We start from the raw sequence: 17,623 nt of genomic DNA on the forward strand, positions 1-17,623 counted from the left end.
ATATGTTGATTAGTTGGTAGAGTGGCCACTGTCTGAGTAAGTTGTTTGATCTCTGTTTGGATATTCTTGATATCTTCTGATTTCAATATGCGATTCACAGCTCTCTTAATATTTTTAAGTTCCTGTGATGTAGGCAGATTTGATACAGTATTCTGCAAAGATTCAAGTGCCAATTTCACATCATTTAATTCAGAAGCATCAACCACACCACGCATAGCATCTTGAAGCAGGGTTATGTCTGCCTGAGTAGGTGTTGATTGTTGTAAAATTTCAAGCTTTGTTTGGATATCATTGATCAAGTGATGAAAATGAGATAGCTCAGATTCAGTGTTGAGGTTTTCAAGTTTTGTGATCTGTTGCTGGACACTGACAAGGGTGTCTACAATACCAGGCAGGCGAGATTCTAGAGATTCTTGTACATTTGTCAAATCACTTTGCACTGCTGCTATTGTACCTTCAAGATGAGTTATGGTACTCTGAATTTTTCCAAAATCTTCATATGTTTCAAGTTGCAGCTTAATGTTGGCAACACTCCGAGTTATTGCACTCAAAGCATCAGAAGATGGCAAGTTGTTCATAAAATTTTCAAGTGTCTCAATTTTTTCTTTAACCTCGGCTATGGCATTGTTTAGAGGGCCCAGATTAGGAATCTCCAGTGATTGAATCTTTTCCTTTAGAGTGGAAATCACTAGATCAAAATCTTCTTGTGACTTTATGCTTTTGACAATTGTTTGGAGCTGTGCCTGGACATTATTAATCTGTTCTTCCAATTGTTGCTTCAATTGCTCAGAGTTGGTAGCCTGAGTCTTAAATTTGGCTTGAAGAGCTGCTACAGCCTCCTCTAAACTTTGAAAATTATCTAATGTAGCCAAATCAGTATATTTTTGAAGCAGCAATTTGAGTTCTGAATCAATTTTAAGAAGAGGGTCCATTCATTGTGATTGTAAATTTGTAATTTCTAGTTGAAGACTGGCATTGAGTGTGGTTTGTAAAGCTTGTAAATCACTTCTTAATTTTTTGACTCTGACATCAAGCATCAGAATCTCATCACTGTGATCTTCATGCCTTGTATGGCCAAATATATCATTATGCATTTTTGTTTTAGTGGTTATTTATTATTGAATATCTAATTCTTAATTCTATAAAAAAAGGTATAAGCTTGTCATAGGATCCTGGGTCCTCAATATATAAACAATCACCAGCAGAAACAGTATATACAGTGCCAGAAATCATGTTTGAGTGCTTTATCCTGTAAATATTTTTGCCTATTGAAATCTTGACATTACCCTCGGGGGTTGTAATAAATTGTAATTGACCACCTACAGGTAATTGGTAATAATTTAAATTATTGTTAAATATGTACAATATTTCACCTGTTTGATCATCAACATCTGTAAGTATGCTGTTCAGATGAATAATTAACAAAGCACTTAGTTTAGATATCATAGATTGTATATCAGAAGAGGGTGCTGGTGTTGGCAGGTCCATAATAGCCTGTTTTTTTTAACCCAAATAAGTTCATAGGCATGTTTATTTATTTCAAATCATGCTCTGTAATTGGGCATTGATTACCACTTCTCAAGTCACAATGACCCCATGGTAGAGTATGTATGCCACATGATAAAATACATCTTTTATCATCATGTGGGTCCAGAGCCACTTTTCTTACAACATTTGTAGTCAACAAGTGATCCTCACTCTGAATTCTGCATTCTGATGTTCTGATTGAACTCTGTGATTTGAGACAATTTTTGTAATCGTTAAATTGGAGCTCTTTGTCAACAGTTACTCTGCCAATGCCCTTGGCTTTTTTTGCAACAACACCACTACATGTTTCAAAACTGTACATCTTGGCCCTTCACCCAGCAAATGCCACAATAACATCACCAAGTGTCTCATCTTTTAACTTGCCAGGCACCTTTTTGTTGTGGGGTTGAATCTTTGTATGTTCACTGGTATCAAAATATTCAAGCAATGCAGGCTGTGATATACCTTGATAAACATCTTCTGTTTGAATATCAAGAATAAAACTATCTGTGTCCATGTGCATCAGTTTTACACAATCACCATAAATAGGCTTCAACACATTATAATACAATTTTAACATGTGTAATTTGGCCAATTCTAATATCACAGCCCCTACATAAATAGGCTTATCAAACTTAATTTTTGTTTTTTTCATATTAAAAAGTGCCATATGCTCATCATAAATTCTTCTATAGTTGAAATTAGGCTTTGCAATCAATTTTTTGCTCCGGCTGGGGTCAGTAATTATTTTAACATCAGTATGTTTTCTGACATTTTCTATGGTTTTGCCATACACTGAATTGACCATCAATTTAAACAAGGTCTTATCAAATTGGCTCATTGCAGATGTTCGAAGCTCTGTGTTTGTATCAATATATGGCTTCAACCATCTTGAGTGCCTGAACCTCAAGACTTTGCCAACTTTGGTCACTTGAACACCATATTTCATTAGGAACTTGAGGTTTTTGAAATATATGACATAATCCTGTTTTGGCTCTAGAGTCATCATGAGCTTCTTTTGTTTAGAGCCAGGTGAACACTCAACCTCAGGAATTGGGGGCAGATCAGAAAATGTCTTGTGCAAATCATCAGGAATTGTCAGATCAACCTCTAAGAACAGGCCATAGTTACTGTCATCAAAATCCTTAAGATCTTCAATATTGAAATCTTCAACCCACTCAAGCCCTGCATATGGCAGTTTTTCCATCATAGCATAACCATACAGGATGTTGGCATCTACATACAGTATATAATTTGATGGCAGTGCTGGATCATAATCAGGAATATATTTGTTGTTAGCTCTGGCATATCTCTGAGAACATTGCACCATGCCTCCTCTTATACATTGCTCCATAAACAAGTACATATCTTGATCTTGGATTAAATTTAACTCCATTTTAGTGTTTAAAAACATTGCAGACCATGCTAGGCCTGGGGCACTGTAGAAATACATTGGATCCAGCTTATAATTTTTCATGGAAGATTTTCTAAATGCCTGAAGTATATCAGCTAAGAGAGTGACATCAAGTTTTAAATATGCCTTGTGATAATCACCAAATGTCTGGCATTTTAAATTGTTCCACATCAACTGGGCATGGTGATAATCTTCATCAGTGATTCCAGATGCTCTGAGTTTGCTGTAGAACTCTTGTTGTGGTGGCAGAGAACACTCATCAAATTTAGAAAAACCTGTAACATAATCATATGGATATACACCCTTCCGCCTAATTAATTTCAGGTCCTGATTTGGAAACATAGCACATGTGATTTTGAATTGGTCATCAGATAATTGACTGGCCAGTGTAGCCAGGCTAGCGGACAGAATTCTGTAGGAATCAAGAAATCTTAAGTGAATGGGAACACCATTAACTTTAATTATTTTGCTAATAGCAATATATTTCTCATTATTTTCTGCTAAAATATTTAAATTCTGCTTGTCAAACCCCTCGTACCTGATCAGATGATGGAAATCATAATTGGATGCACCATGGCAAAATATAGGGACAAATTTTGGTCTCTGGATCTTAATATTACAGCTATTACACAGGGCCATTTTGAATTTACCATCTGTATGAGAATGGTGTTTCACCTTGATATTTGTATCTGAAAATTCAGAATCACATACCGGGCATTTTTCTGCATTGTTGAAATCTTCAATCTGTTTCTCTGTTAAAGGCAACATAGGTTTTGATTTTAATAAGATATTAGATGCTATGTTATGGCACTCATTTTCTATTCTATGTGCAAATTTTTTGATGGCATCTGGTCCCATGTATAAATATTCTTCACTAACAACACCATCCTGTACAACAACATAATAAAAACTAGAAGGTTGATGTAACTGCTATGATGTAATTGAAGATTCATCAGGATCTGGGCTGCAGAATGCAAGGGGTTTGAGATTTGATTCAAAATCACAGACTATATATGCTGGGTGTTCCAACAAGGCTTCAAATGTTTTGAATTTGGAATTTTCATTTGGGTTAGGCATAAGCATATGAACAGGTTTATGGTTGCAACAGTATTTTAAATGTTCAATTAACTTGTTTTCAGCAATTTCTGCATTCACTTTACAAACCCTATTTATTATTTTTTTACCATCAAATACAGTTAAACATCTTCTACACAACTTGAATATTGTCTTAGATTTGTCTAGTTGTTTTCTGACTAAAGCTTCAAGACTGTGTATCAGAGTGTAATGGTGTGTGTCATCCCCTTCAATTAAGAGCAGATTAATCGGAACAGCAGAATCATCATCAAGTGTACTGATTCTGAGAGGATCTATCAAGCAATTGCCACGGCCAGTAGAACAAATAAATACATTAATAGATAATTGTTTACCATTGATATCCCTGGCCTTTTTTCAAATTTATCAATATTCTGAATAGACATTGGATATTCTAAGCCCTCCATTGCTTCATCAAAATTGTGTTCATATTGTTTATAATAAGTTATTCTCTGAGGATGCCTTAAAACTGGAAACAAAGCAGCTAAAATACACCACAGAAAACATTTCTCATCATTATTTTCTATGTTAACCACGGCTCTTTTGTTTTTAATATTGGCAGGTAATGGCAGATATGTAGATTCTTGTAATGGGCTGAATTCAGAAATATTAATATATGACTTGTGCGGAGATCCACATAGGCTCCAACCCGATTCTTTTGCAGCAAATTCAGAGTGTTTAATATTCAATTGATCTATCAAACTGCTTATTATTTTGTCTAAATTTGTATTTGAATATATAGCTACAGTTTCTGTTATGTGGGGCTGTGTAAATTTTGTGCCATTTGATTTCTTATATTGTGTAAACAATTTGAGGGACAGCTTATAAGAGCAATTTTGTGCATTTAGAATTGCCTGCACATCAGGATTTTTACTGTTCAAAAAATTCTTAATGTCACATTTTTGCTCTGATACAAACCGGTAATCCCTAAGTTGGCCAGCAAAACTGCTATGGATGGGTTCATAGCGTGGCTGCTTTGCCGGTCTAGCATTAACAGGTGTTTCATGCTTCCTTTTCAGACCAGATGTAGATGGCTGTGGGGGCAATATTGATGACTGTGTAGAACAAGTATCTTTATGTTTATATGTGAAGTATTCCATGCTATATTTTCTATGGCATTTTGGGCATATTTTTGTGGGAGTTCTGCATTTATCTGGATCACAATTCCTTTGGTGCCTAGCCCAATTGGGGCTGGATATATTCTTATTGCATTGATTACAATATTTTTGATTTGGCATTTTTGTTGGTTTATTATATAACATTTCTTGGGATTCAAATCAAAATTCTATGCTTAATAAAAAATATCAGTTGGGTTCAGCAGTGTGCTTTGTATATTTAGTGTATATACTAAGTGTCTTAATGTTTTTGGCTTTGTTGTTGGTTTATTATATAAAATTTCTTGGGGTTCAAATCAAAACTCTATACTTAATAAACCTATGACAGGTTGTAAAGCTAATAGCCTACATGCACAAAGGTAGAATAAGTATTGATCTACTGAAGCACTGACCTATCACAATTGCATGTCTGCACAGGCATGTCGTGGTGTGCATGGAAAGGCAATGACCTAATACCATGTGTCATGTATTGATCTTGTATAACAAACTGGGACAGATATAAACCCTTTGTTCAATATATTAGAAAATTCTGTATATTAAATCAAACAAACCTATAATTCAATTTATACAAATCTGCTATATTTTTGTGTTTTTTTAAAAAAAAATAAGAGGAGCACTGCAACAACACATCTGTACTCCTCAGCCACTCTCACAATACTAACTGATATGTAATGCAAAAGCTCTTGCATCATAATTTGTTGCATAATATTGGGTAATAATTTGTTGTACAACATGATGCAAGAGCTTTTGCATTATAATTTGTTGCATAATATTGGGTAATAATTTGTTGCACAACATGATACAATAGAAATAAACCAGAAGTAGGCCACAAGTGGGCAACAAGTGGACCGAAAATGGACCGGAAATAAACCGGAAGTAAATATGTGTGGGTGGGTGTGGGTGGGTGTGGGTGGGTGTGGGTGGCTCTTTGGCTTAGTTTTAGGTGTAGCCAAAAAAAATATCAAGAGGGGCATATTTTTGACAAGCTTATGGACAACAATCTGGCAGATGTGGCTTTTGTAAGTGTAGACAAATCAATCTGAGGGGGCTCATCATTTCACGGGAAATTCCCGAGGGCATTTTTACAAAAATCTTGGGTTAGACAGAGTACCACACTTGAGCAATAAACTCATATGCACATCTTGAGCTAGTTTTAAGTGTAGCCAAATCTGCCTGAGGGGGGCTCATCATTTCTCGGGTTTATATTATATACTTTTATACTACTGAAGTATAATAATTGTGCATTTCAGTACACACTGTATGAAACTTTAAAAAAAACAAAAAGAAACTTGTGCTGGATATTCACTCATCTGCTGGATTGAGTAAGCCCCCTCAAGGATATAACAATAATATAATAATAATTATTATTAGTATTATTATTATGGAATAAAATTGTTTTATTATGAAATTTTAATTATTATTGTACAATTATTGTTATTATTTCTATTATTCAAATTTCTGGCGACGCCCATGGGAACAATTATGAATGAACCCCCCCGAAATTTTTTCCTGCCTACGGCCATGCTAATCTGATATGCTCATACAGTTGTATTGTACTGAACTAATATTTCATAATTGTTGAAATTAATGCTAATTTCTGATAGTACAGATATTATAATAAACTAATTATTCATAATGGATGATATTCAGCGAACAATTTCCTCCACAATTCACTGAGGGGAATCACAATCGCCGCCATATTTCGAGCAAGCAGAAACATGCCGGGTAAGCATTGTGTGTATGACCTAGACTGAAGGCTAATTCCATGCGTGACTCACACTACACGTACATTTGACACGTTTTTGACGTTCATTTAGACAGCTCCCCCACCTTCTCCGATTTTTACCAAAATGGTGCCAAACGTTAATGCATTGTTTGTGCACGCAAAAATTTCGTTTGTGCACAAACGGAAAACACCAAAATTAACAAGTCATTTTGAAGGGGGGCTGTCTAAATGCTAGCCCGATTCTCGCCAAAATGGTGCCAAACTTTTTCTGTTATTGTTAGGCATTGTATATCTTATGCTGCATAGGCAACAGATATTTTTCTTATTACATTTTCAAGTAGAAGTGACAACTGTACTTTGGTACAAAAAATATTATACTGCATGCATATTGATAATTTACATTTCAATTAGTAATGGTACGTGACTCGCACTACATGAACGGATCAGTCTTTCTAATGCAGTTTAATAATTTGAATTTTCTTCCAATTTCACACAAAAGACACAATTTGATACTACCACCTGACTTTACATATAACAGAGGAGAAACCGCAACAGCTAAAATGTTGATAAAGTAAACAAGTAATAATCAAAAGTCAATCACGTTATTCACACTACTCTTCCTTTTTCAATAACCAAAAAAGAGGTTAACAAACTCACACTCCATCCGACAGTGTTGCCAGATTGTTGCTTATACATTGATGCCAGTTGCTGATTCTAGTTTTTTGAACATTTACCAACAATATTTTTTATTTCAATGAGGTAAAAAATATTTTGAAAACTCACTTTGGTGTACATTTCTGTGGAATTAGCTCGAAGTGATTCAAGAATTTTCAAGATCATATGAGAAATGCGTACGCATATAATATCGCAAATTTCTCGCTGTTTGCCAGACTTAACGCTGTTTCTTCCCAAAGTGCACTGCGTGATGACGTCAAGCCGATGGCGTGGTGATAGCGTCGTCGCCTTGTAATCAAGGGGTCTCGGGTTCGATACCCGGTGGAGGCACGTAGTGGTTCGGGTCCCACTTTAGACGGTAGGTTCAGTCCCAATTAGCCTATCTGTCCATAAAAGGGATTTAAAACACAAACTCAAGTAATGACGTTGAATTGAATATCATCCATTATGTATTAGCCTACTCGTTCACTAATTGGACAGCATGGCTTGCATTGTACGATTTACTTTTGCATATCCGATTTTGACGTTTTCTATCGTCTTATTAATAAACATATGAATATAATACAGTGTTTAAGGTACTTTTCCAATCATTTCTGTTATTCCTAAATGGGACTATCGTAAATATTAATTTTTACAATAATTTCATCATGTAATTCTTCTTCCAACTTCTTCTCCAGTATACCTGGTGAGATCCAGCCAATGTACAGAGGAGGATGACCCATGCTGGAAGCTGAAACATGGAAACGAGTGGTTCCCTCAGCCAATGTGTGGAAACGATCGCAAAACTTATGCAAATCCGTCGTCACTGTGGTGTGCCGTCAAGAGCAATGAGGGTGAGTGCAGTGGTTACAAGTAAATGGGAATATGAAATGAATATGCTTATTTAGGTGTGAGTTAAAACATTTTGGGTGCGTCGAAACATATGGTCATTTTACACCTTCAAACCATACGAGGAAAGATCCTCTTATCTAACCTGAACCTAAAGTTTAAAAAAAGGGTGTAAAGGATCCCTTGAGAAAGGTTAGAAGGTCAAGGTTGTAAAAGGACCTGCACAGGAAATATACAACGCATTAAAATTTACTGAGATAGTGTAAAACGTCAGCTCTTCTGAAAAAGCTAAAAACATTAGTTAAAACGCTGTCATCATCTTCCAACATGGAGGATAAGGAGTTGTGAAGCTTAAAAGATTGTCTGAGGACAATAAAATCGGCACATTCGAAAATACACTTAAAATAACATTACATACCCGACACATTGGAGGGTACAGCCCTTGCACCAAGTGACCATGGGTGAGACGGCTGTGTCCAATCCGAGGTAGAGTTAAAATGATTGATTCATTGATTCGGTTTATTTCTGCAACTTGTGGCTAATCGTGAAGATGAGGTTGAATGGTCATCAAATGAGATAGATAAAGGACAATCACAAACAAACATATCACTATCTTATGTGGAATTTCCTTGTTAGTATAGTTCTGTGTATATTCTGATCTCAATGATCTGTAGATGTAACCATGGTTAAGTGGTAGAGAACGTTCCCACAGCATGAACATAGTCATGGAAAATAAAATGAAATAAATAAAAAATAAATATTCCATACGTCAGAGCCTCGCTAGTCTGCAATATGTATACCAGGGTGTACTACGAGGAAGTAAGGTTGACATTTAGGTGTATTCAAAAGGTGTCAACCCTTACGGTGTCGTCCTACTTCCGAACAGTTCTAATTGCGAACACTTGTTGCGTCAACAGAAATATCTTCGAAGGGCTGTGTCCTAATTGCGAACACATTTTTCAGCATCGGGACCTACAAGTTCTCATCTCCTCCCTGTGTCTTGTACAGTTTTTTTTTTTTTTTTTTAAATGAATCAGCTCCACACTTGAGAATGGTCATAGCCTTATGGTTATGGGTCACAGTTTGAACGTAGAAAATTCGACTATGATTAAAGGGCCTCCCCCATGGCGTAGTGGTAGCGTCATTGCCTTGTAATCAAGGGGTCCCGGGTTCGATACCCGGTGGAGGTACAAGTGGTTCGGATTCCACTTTAAACTGTAGGTCCAGTCCCGATTAGCCTTACTGCGCATAAAGTGGACTTAAAACACCAAATCAAACCAAATCGACATGATTAAAATTCGTCGTTGAAGTATATATGTATAATTTAATAGTAAATGCGTGGCCTATTTCTTATACATATCTTTTGGCACTAAGGGGTTTTCCAGAAATTAGCGGACGAATGAAAGTCTGATTACGTCGATGAAAGGATGAAATGACGGAATTACAAGTAGAAGACAATGACAGTCAATCATATTGGCTATGTTGGTAGTCAAACCAGCAGTCTCTCTTGGCCATTACCCTTATTTGTTTTTGAAAAAAGTGTTTCAGTTCCATGTGTTCGCAATTAGGACATGAAACTATTCTTAACTGTTATGCTTTCGCAATTAGGACTATTTGAGATGTTGTTCGCAATTAGGGCACAATCCCCCTTACACCCCGGCAGAAACGGAAAGAGGAATGCCATGCACCAATGGTGCACTTGATGGTGCGAAGTTAGTTCATTTCACTCTTCCTGCCAGATGTCCAAAAGGAAGTAATGAAACACCTTCTGAAGGTCTTTGGCTGGTAAAATTCGGACCAGGCACATCGGCAGACCAAGCACGCGACAGCAGCATCATCTGCTTCATTTCCCGTGATGACCACGTGATTAAGGGCCCAGAAAATGAGGACTCTTTGGAAAATGTGAAATTTCGCAAAGTATATTTCGTATTTACATACGTATTTAAATATTTACCTATTTAAACGTTTTACGCTGCAAATGTATCTTCATATTTTGTATATATTAATGCAACATGAAAATACGGGCTATGGTTGCAAGTTTTTGAAGATAACTGTTCGCCAACTGTACTGAACGTCAATTTTCTTTCATTTCAGGTCTTGAGATTCTTCACGAAGGAAAGTGCTTGGAAGAGAGCCAATAATTTACAATATATGGAAATCTTTTATGTTGAATTGAATTGACTTTTCAATTGTACAAAAAAAAGCAAACAAGTGAAAAACTGTAATTGACACAATTTTTACTGCTTTGTAATAAAACAATATTAAATTATTCCTGCGTTTAAATTTTTTTATTGATTTTAACAATTTGAGGATTTGTTTTTGATGTCACGTGGTTCTGTGATTTGCAACCAATAGGTTTCCAAGGAAATTCTTGGTGGATAAAATATATAAGTGCCATTTTGGAGGTACATACTTATATAACTGTATAGTATTCTAGGTCGAAGCATCCAGAAATTAGAGTTCGTACACAGATGCAGGCAAAGCATATATTGAAGTAAGAAATAATAAATTAGCACTAAAATTGGCTTTTATGGACTTGCAACCCTGACCACCTGTCCTACATGTTGCATGGGATACATACCATAATATGAATTGTATGCTTAGAGACCTAAGTGTTGCCAGGTTCACCTATATTTACATTTTTAAATGAAAAAAATCATATTTACGATTTTTCATGCAAATAAATTTCGTCAGGACATCGGCCGCTTTTATTCTGTACATATATGAACACTGGCGTACGAAAGGAGGGGATGATGAAGGGGTTACAGCTAAAGCCTCTCCCGAAATTTTGAGAAAATTAAAGTTGTCAAATGCGTAAAGAGATGATAATTATGTATAAAAAGAAAGGAAGAATAATCATTAAAAAGCAGGAAGGGGAAATTTAGTAATATAATAGATGTCATTACAGAGGTGGAGAAGCAGAAAATGGGAAGTAAGAATGATGACACCTGCATAACTGGGGATTCTGATGTGGAAAGAGGGGAAAGGAGAGTCCAGGGGGATTCGATCGGGAGACGTTGGTGAAGCAGGTTTAGGGGATGAGCTCCAGAAATCGGAGGAGATTCACATTTATTGCTGGGACTGGTAAGAATCCTTACTTTCATATCCAAATATGTGCCGGGTCCAATCTTGACGATGTAAAACACATTTGAGTGTGCGAGTTCTTTAAAGTTTTCTTAAAGTTATTTTTTCACCTCTCGCAGCGAAGGCTATGTATTCTCATCATTATTTAGTATTAATGTGTAAATAGGATCGAGCTTACACCCCCAGAAAATCGATTCCAGTACCGAGAGTATGTTACCCAAGGAGGCGAGCAAGTCTTTACAGTTTCCAGGTAACTGAAGATGCGATACGAATGAAAGCAGTAAAGAACTCGATAATAACCCAAGTGATAATTGTAAATCTCCATTATCATGACCCCCAATTTCCATTTTTGTCTTTGAGCAACTTTTAAAACGAAGGTTGAAATAGGCGCGGATCAAAGGGGAGGTCGATAGGTGCGATTGCACCACCCAACAGCAAGGTTTTTGGATATAAAGAGTATTATTATTCCTAATATTTTTGAGGAGTCGAATGTTCGTTCTTTTATCACAAAGTAACAGGATCGAGGAATATTTTTTAGTTTAATTTAAGCCCATTTTATGCTCACGATAGGCTAATCGGTTTAATTTTAAATTCAAACCAGTGTGCAATATACCTCATTATGGGATCGAACCAGACACCCCTTTAGATAATATGCTTTTGTTTTATTTATTCCTTCGCTTTACTCCTCATATCTGATTATTCAATTTACCGCTGCATGATTAACTTGCTTTATTTTCCTTCGCTTTTTGTCCCACTTTTGGCTAATTTGCGAAGATGGGGATGAGCGATGATATGATGAAATTGATTAATGGACACTCACAAACATCCATGCCAAGGCCGGGATTCGAACCCGGGATCCCTGGCGTCGTGGAGGAATTTTGATAACAACACACAACAATAACCATCTATTCGGGGCCTCCCCGATTGCATCATGGTAACGTCGCCGCTTTGTAATCATGGGATACAGGGTTCGATATCTGGTGAAAGCAAATATTGGTTAGGATTCCACTTTAGACTTCAAATCCAGTCCCTATTAGCCTATTTCTACATAAAGTTGACTTACAACAAAATCCAAACTCAATAACCATGTATTCCGGCCCTGGACCCCTATTTTTGTAAAATAATACACTAATATGTACAACATGGAAGTCTGCTTGGTTCCTGTCCTCAGTACTATATATATTGTTTGCATACAACAGTGCAACTGTAGATCAGAATTGATTTTCGGTGAGATGAGGCACCAAGTTGAAATTCGCCCCTCCCAACTGTAACCGCTGGATCCGCCACTGGGTTGAAAATTGTGACTGCGAAATATTTTATAGTGTATCCAACCCCGCACTCCCAGAACGCAGCTATGTAATATCCACCTTCACGATTTCAGCACCCTAAACAAAAATAATTGAAAAAAAAATAGATAAATAAATAAATCCTGCGTGCGCTGGTGTATACGAACATAGTTAAATCATTGCTACTCGCTTGATTTAGTGACGGGAGTGAAATCGGTTTATCGATCTCTGGTTCATGGATCTTCAAAATGTTTCTTAGGAATGCATTAAATAATATTTGCAGCTGTTTTGGTATTGTATTAGGCATTTTCCAAGTTTGGCATCCATATGTTACGTTACTATCCAATATACTTAGCGTAATTCGTAAAATTTGCTACTTTGGTGTCGATATAGGTCTGGCCTATGCACACCCACTCTTAGCCAGGGTTGTTAAAAGCCCAGGAACACATAACTTCTAATGGGTTCTATTGGGTTCCGTTGCAGAACCGGAATCTTTTTTCTCGCAAAATTTAAATTCGGTCCAAGCTGCTTATTGTTACATTGAAAAAAGGTTCCTGGACCGAATTGAAATACTTTACAGATGAAAAGGTTCTTTACGGTCCAGAACCCATTTACGCTTGATGATTTTCTCTCCTGGACCGGATTGAATTTATTTAAAATTCCTGGACCCTTAACAATCCTGCTCTTAGCATGCCTGATCCTAGGGCCGTAACTACTTTTTAAATAATATATGTTGTGCATATATATACATATACATACATTCTTTGCTATAATACCTCGAAATAAACATGACTTCCATAAGACTACTAACCATAAATTGAAGGCACAACTTTTCTTCAAAGTAGTAAGTAGAATCTGATTCCTGAACCCACAGCCATTATAACTCTCTGCGCGGTTTTGTTAACTTGTTACTTGTACATCTCCTGAGTATTACTTTCCAGAGTCAGTTTTTAGAAATGGCCTAGCTAATTTATTTATTTGTGGTATCTAAATTATTCTCGATAAAGAGTGTCTCCAGTGAATTATATTCACTAGAATGAGGAAATATTGTACACTTATTTTCTCTTCTCCCATTTATTTGTATTTTTAATATGTTTTTCCTTTACTGTATCTCTTTCTAGCTTTCATCTTTCTTTATTTCACTTCTCTTAATCTTCTCTCGCTTCTCTTGTTCCTTCTCTCTCTCTCTCTCTCTCTCCCTCTCTCTCTCACTTGTTTATTTTCTCGTTCTCTCTTTTCTCTCACCTTACCTCGCATCATTTATTCTTATCTCGCTTCTCCTGATCCCTATCGTATCTTTCATATATCCTTTATTTTTCTCTCTTAAAACATTTCATTTATTCTAATAGCAAGGTTAACGTGAGAACAATGTATACAACTCTTTTTCAGTATTTCAGATCCGGGATTTCTACACGTCGTGGATAGTCTTGAAGAAAGTGAATAGATCCTTACACTAATAAAAAACATATATTTTACTACACCTGAATAAATGTCGTAATCATGCAAAATGAACACGTGTTTCCTGGTATTATATTAATACTAATTCCAGTTACACGATACACCACTTGAACACTTTATTCAAACCACATGAACAGCATTAAACAAATTGCAAATCTGACCTGGATACCAGAACAGATCTGATCAACAGAATAACATGTGTACCATATTATATTATGCTATAATACGTAATAAATAAATAAATCGAGTTGATACAAAACAGGGGAACCGATAAATTCACGCAACTGACGCTCTGGTTTATATTTAAACGTAGCAGAGAAAAAGTGCACGCCCATGAAAGTATGCTGGTGGAGGGGGAGCTTATTTTCATTGGTTCCCCTCTTTTTTTTTTTTTTACTGTGTGTTGGCCACTGGTCGACTGTTGACGTTTTGTGGCTCCATATTCAAATGGAATATATTTTGAAGCTCTTATTATTATTACGTGTCCCAAGCAGGAGAAGTTGCCGTCATTATTTTTATCATGAAATTTGTTCATTGCATTGTATCAGGTTGGGACATCATAACGGGCAGCCGGACTCTGGGTGTGCCATGGCCCACGCTGCCGCCCTCTGGGATACGTCACTGACTACTGAAGGATTTGATGCTTTTCGGCAAAAGAAAGTATAGTTCCGCTGACCTTGTGTTAGAAGTGACATTGGTAAAACGGCTGCATTGCATAAGTATTTCACATATTTTTGCAGGCAATTCTGCCTCAAAGCTTTGAATGTCAATTATCTTGTCCATCCGATGATGTCACCCATTCTCCTTATAAGATTAGTGAAAAAAGTAAGCTGGTTTTCAACACGTGCAGACAAAAGTAACTAAAGGACCGTCAAGTGAATGCAGCCGCTACTGTCATTGGTCTAAATGTTGCCTCAGGCAGGAAGCCATTAGCACATTAAAATTTCTTTTTTAAAAAAAGTGATTCTGTCATGTATTATAAAATCACACACTAGCAATGTCCGGTTTAGACCTGGGTGTGTGAGCCAGCCGCCAATATGAAGACGTTTGCCCTGGTTCTGATCGCTGGTAAGATAATACTGTCAAGCACAATTTCACATCAGCTAATAGCTAATGGAAATCAAGCACACAAACTGAATTTTTGAATGGCAGGAGTAGGTGAAACCGCCGATCCTAGAACCATCTTTTGACCTACTTTCTCGCCTTAATGGATTTCTCGCGTAAGGCACGAGCAGTGTTGCCAACTCCTCACTCAAAAAATCACCATGGTTTTTGTTTTACGCACTAAACTAACCTACAATGAGAGAAAAAATGGACAGAAAAAAGCTCTGGTATTACTTTTTAAGCTATTTTTTATGCTAACTCGTTTTTTGACCCATATTTGAAAAGACTTACGATATTTTCCTATAAGGCTACCTCTTTTTTTTACTGTAAGGCCCCCCCCTCTTTCCCCTCTTTTTTAGTGTAATCTACTACGACCTGCTAATAGGCTTTTGCTCTCAGCGTAATCCGTTTTACGCACTAAACTAACCTACAATGAGAGAAAATTAGACAGAAGAAGAAGAAGAAAAGCTCTGGCATCAGTTTTTTTAAGCTATTTTTTACCTTCTGCAAATCTTGCTCTTATGCTACCTCGCTTTTTGATCTTCATTTGAAATGACATACCTATAAGGCTGCCTCTCTTAGTGTAAGGCCCCCCCCCCCCTCAGTGTAATCTACTACGACCTGCTAATAGGCTTTTGCTCTCAGCGTAATCCGTTTTTACGGGCTAAACTAACCTACAATGAGAGAAAATTAGGCAGAAGAGAAGCTGTGGCATCAGTATTTTAAGCTATCTTTTACCTTCTGCAAATTTTGCTAACATCATTCTTTGACCTATATTTGAAATAACTTACGATATTTTCCTATAAGGCCGTCTCCTCTTACTGTAAGGCCCCTCAGTGTAATCTATCACGACCTTGCACTCTCAGCGTAATCTGCCACAATGTTTTGTTATTAAAACTCTCAGGTGTGATCTTCTACAATGTGTATGTGTGATAATCAAAATTTTTATTTTTTGTTAAGGAAATCCCTGGCCCCCAAAAAAAGAAAATATCCCGCCAGGGGTGCGTGGTGCCCAACACAGTTCTAATGGCCACAGCTAACAAAGCCATGCCTTTGTAGAGTTTCATGGTTTTTTTTTTTAAAGCCCCCCATGACTCTCTACAGAGGACCTCCGTGTGTAATGTGTGTGTTTTATGATTGAAGAGAAGAAAAAATTTTTGGTTAAGAATAGAATGTGTAAGAACTAAAAAAGTTTCCGTAGGGGGTGCAGCATCTGAAAGAAATAAAAAAAATATCCTCAAAATAGTGTACATAATATGATAGAAAAATATAAAAAAAGTGTGAATGCAAAAATTAGTGTGAATGATTGTTTTTCTTTAAAAAAAATGATAGAAAAATATAAAAAAATGTGAATGCAAAAATAAGTGCGAATAATTGTTTTTTTTTAAAAAAAGTGAATGCAAAAATTAGTGTGAATGATTGTTTTTTTTAAAAAAAAAGTGGTGCAAGAAATAATACGTACTTTTTGATTGAGAAGTCTAATGGTGCGAGCAGGTTTCTTCCTCGTCATGGCATCCCCATTCTCGGGTGTGGATGTTGCAGTCGAGTAGCCTCAATTTGGTGTCGTGGGGATCAAGCGCCACTTTGTTGATCGTGGATGTACGCAACTGGTCGATGGTGCTCGTGATCCGATGTTCGGTCATGCGTTTGATTTTTTTGTCGAACAAGCACGACTTGTAATCTTCTACGGTCAGTTTGTTTTTGCTCGAACGCCCCACCCCCTTTGCCTTTTTTATTTCGGTCTCATCCTGAATTTTGATGGCGTACATTTTCGCTCGAAGACCAGCAAACTCTGCGATGATGCGGCCGTTGACTTCATCCTTCATCTTCCCGATCGTCATTTTCTGGCTGTCGTCGAAGAGAGCGTGATCTTTGGGATAGTTTGAGAAGTCGAAATGCTGGCTCATGTTTTTCAGATCTTCGTATAGATCGTCGGTGTGGATGTTGTACACGAAGCTGTCCGTGTCGGTGTATGCCACCTCGATCGCCTCTCCATAGCGTGGTTTCATGATGTCGTAGTGAAACTTGTACATGGCCAGCTTCGACAACTCGAGGATCGCAACTCCCACGGCGATTGGTTTGTCGAATGTTATGTTTCTGAGAGCACGTTCGATCAATACCAACGTGTCGCTCAGTATCGTGAAGTTCTTGTACGTGGGCTGAGCGACGAGCTTGTTTATTTTCTTCGGGTCGGAGACCAAGTTGATATTTCTTCTTTTCCTCGCATCTTCCATGCTCTTGCCGTAGATGCTGTTGTTCATCAACTTGTATAGGTCTTTGTCTGCGGAAGAAGAAGCTGATGCTCGACGTTGAG

The 17,623-nt window shown here is 37.0% G+C and overlaps 1 protein-coding gene across 1 annotated transcript in view; it reads left to right on the forward strand.

Annotated features, from left to right (window-relative positions):
• The window catches only part of LOC145996015 (serine protease inhibitor dipetalogastin-like), a 31,122-nt gene extending 20,476 nt beyond the window's left edge, over positions 1-10,646 (forward strand). Inside the window, exons 8-9 of the mRNA XM_083132180.1 lie at positions 8,227-8,382; positions 10,472-10,646. Coding sequence (XP_082988306.1) covers positions 8,227-8,382; positions 10,472-10,518 — 203 coding nt within the window. The 3' untranslated portion in view covers positions 10,519-10,646. The remainder of the gene's footprint in view (positions 1-8,226; positions 8,383-10,471) is intronic.
• Positions 10,647-17,623: the final 6,977 nt, after the last annotated feature.

The sequence above is a fragment of the Lepisma saccharinum genome, chromosome 12 (genome assembly GCF_977018435.1).
Source record: "Lepisma saccharinum chromosome 12, izLepSacc3.1, whole genome shotgun sequence".
NCBI lineage: Eukaryota > Metazoa > Arthropoda > Insecta > Zygentoma > Lepismatidae > Lepisma > Lepisma saccharinum.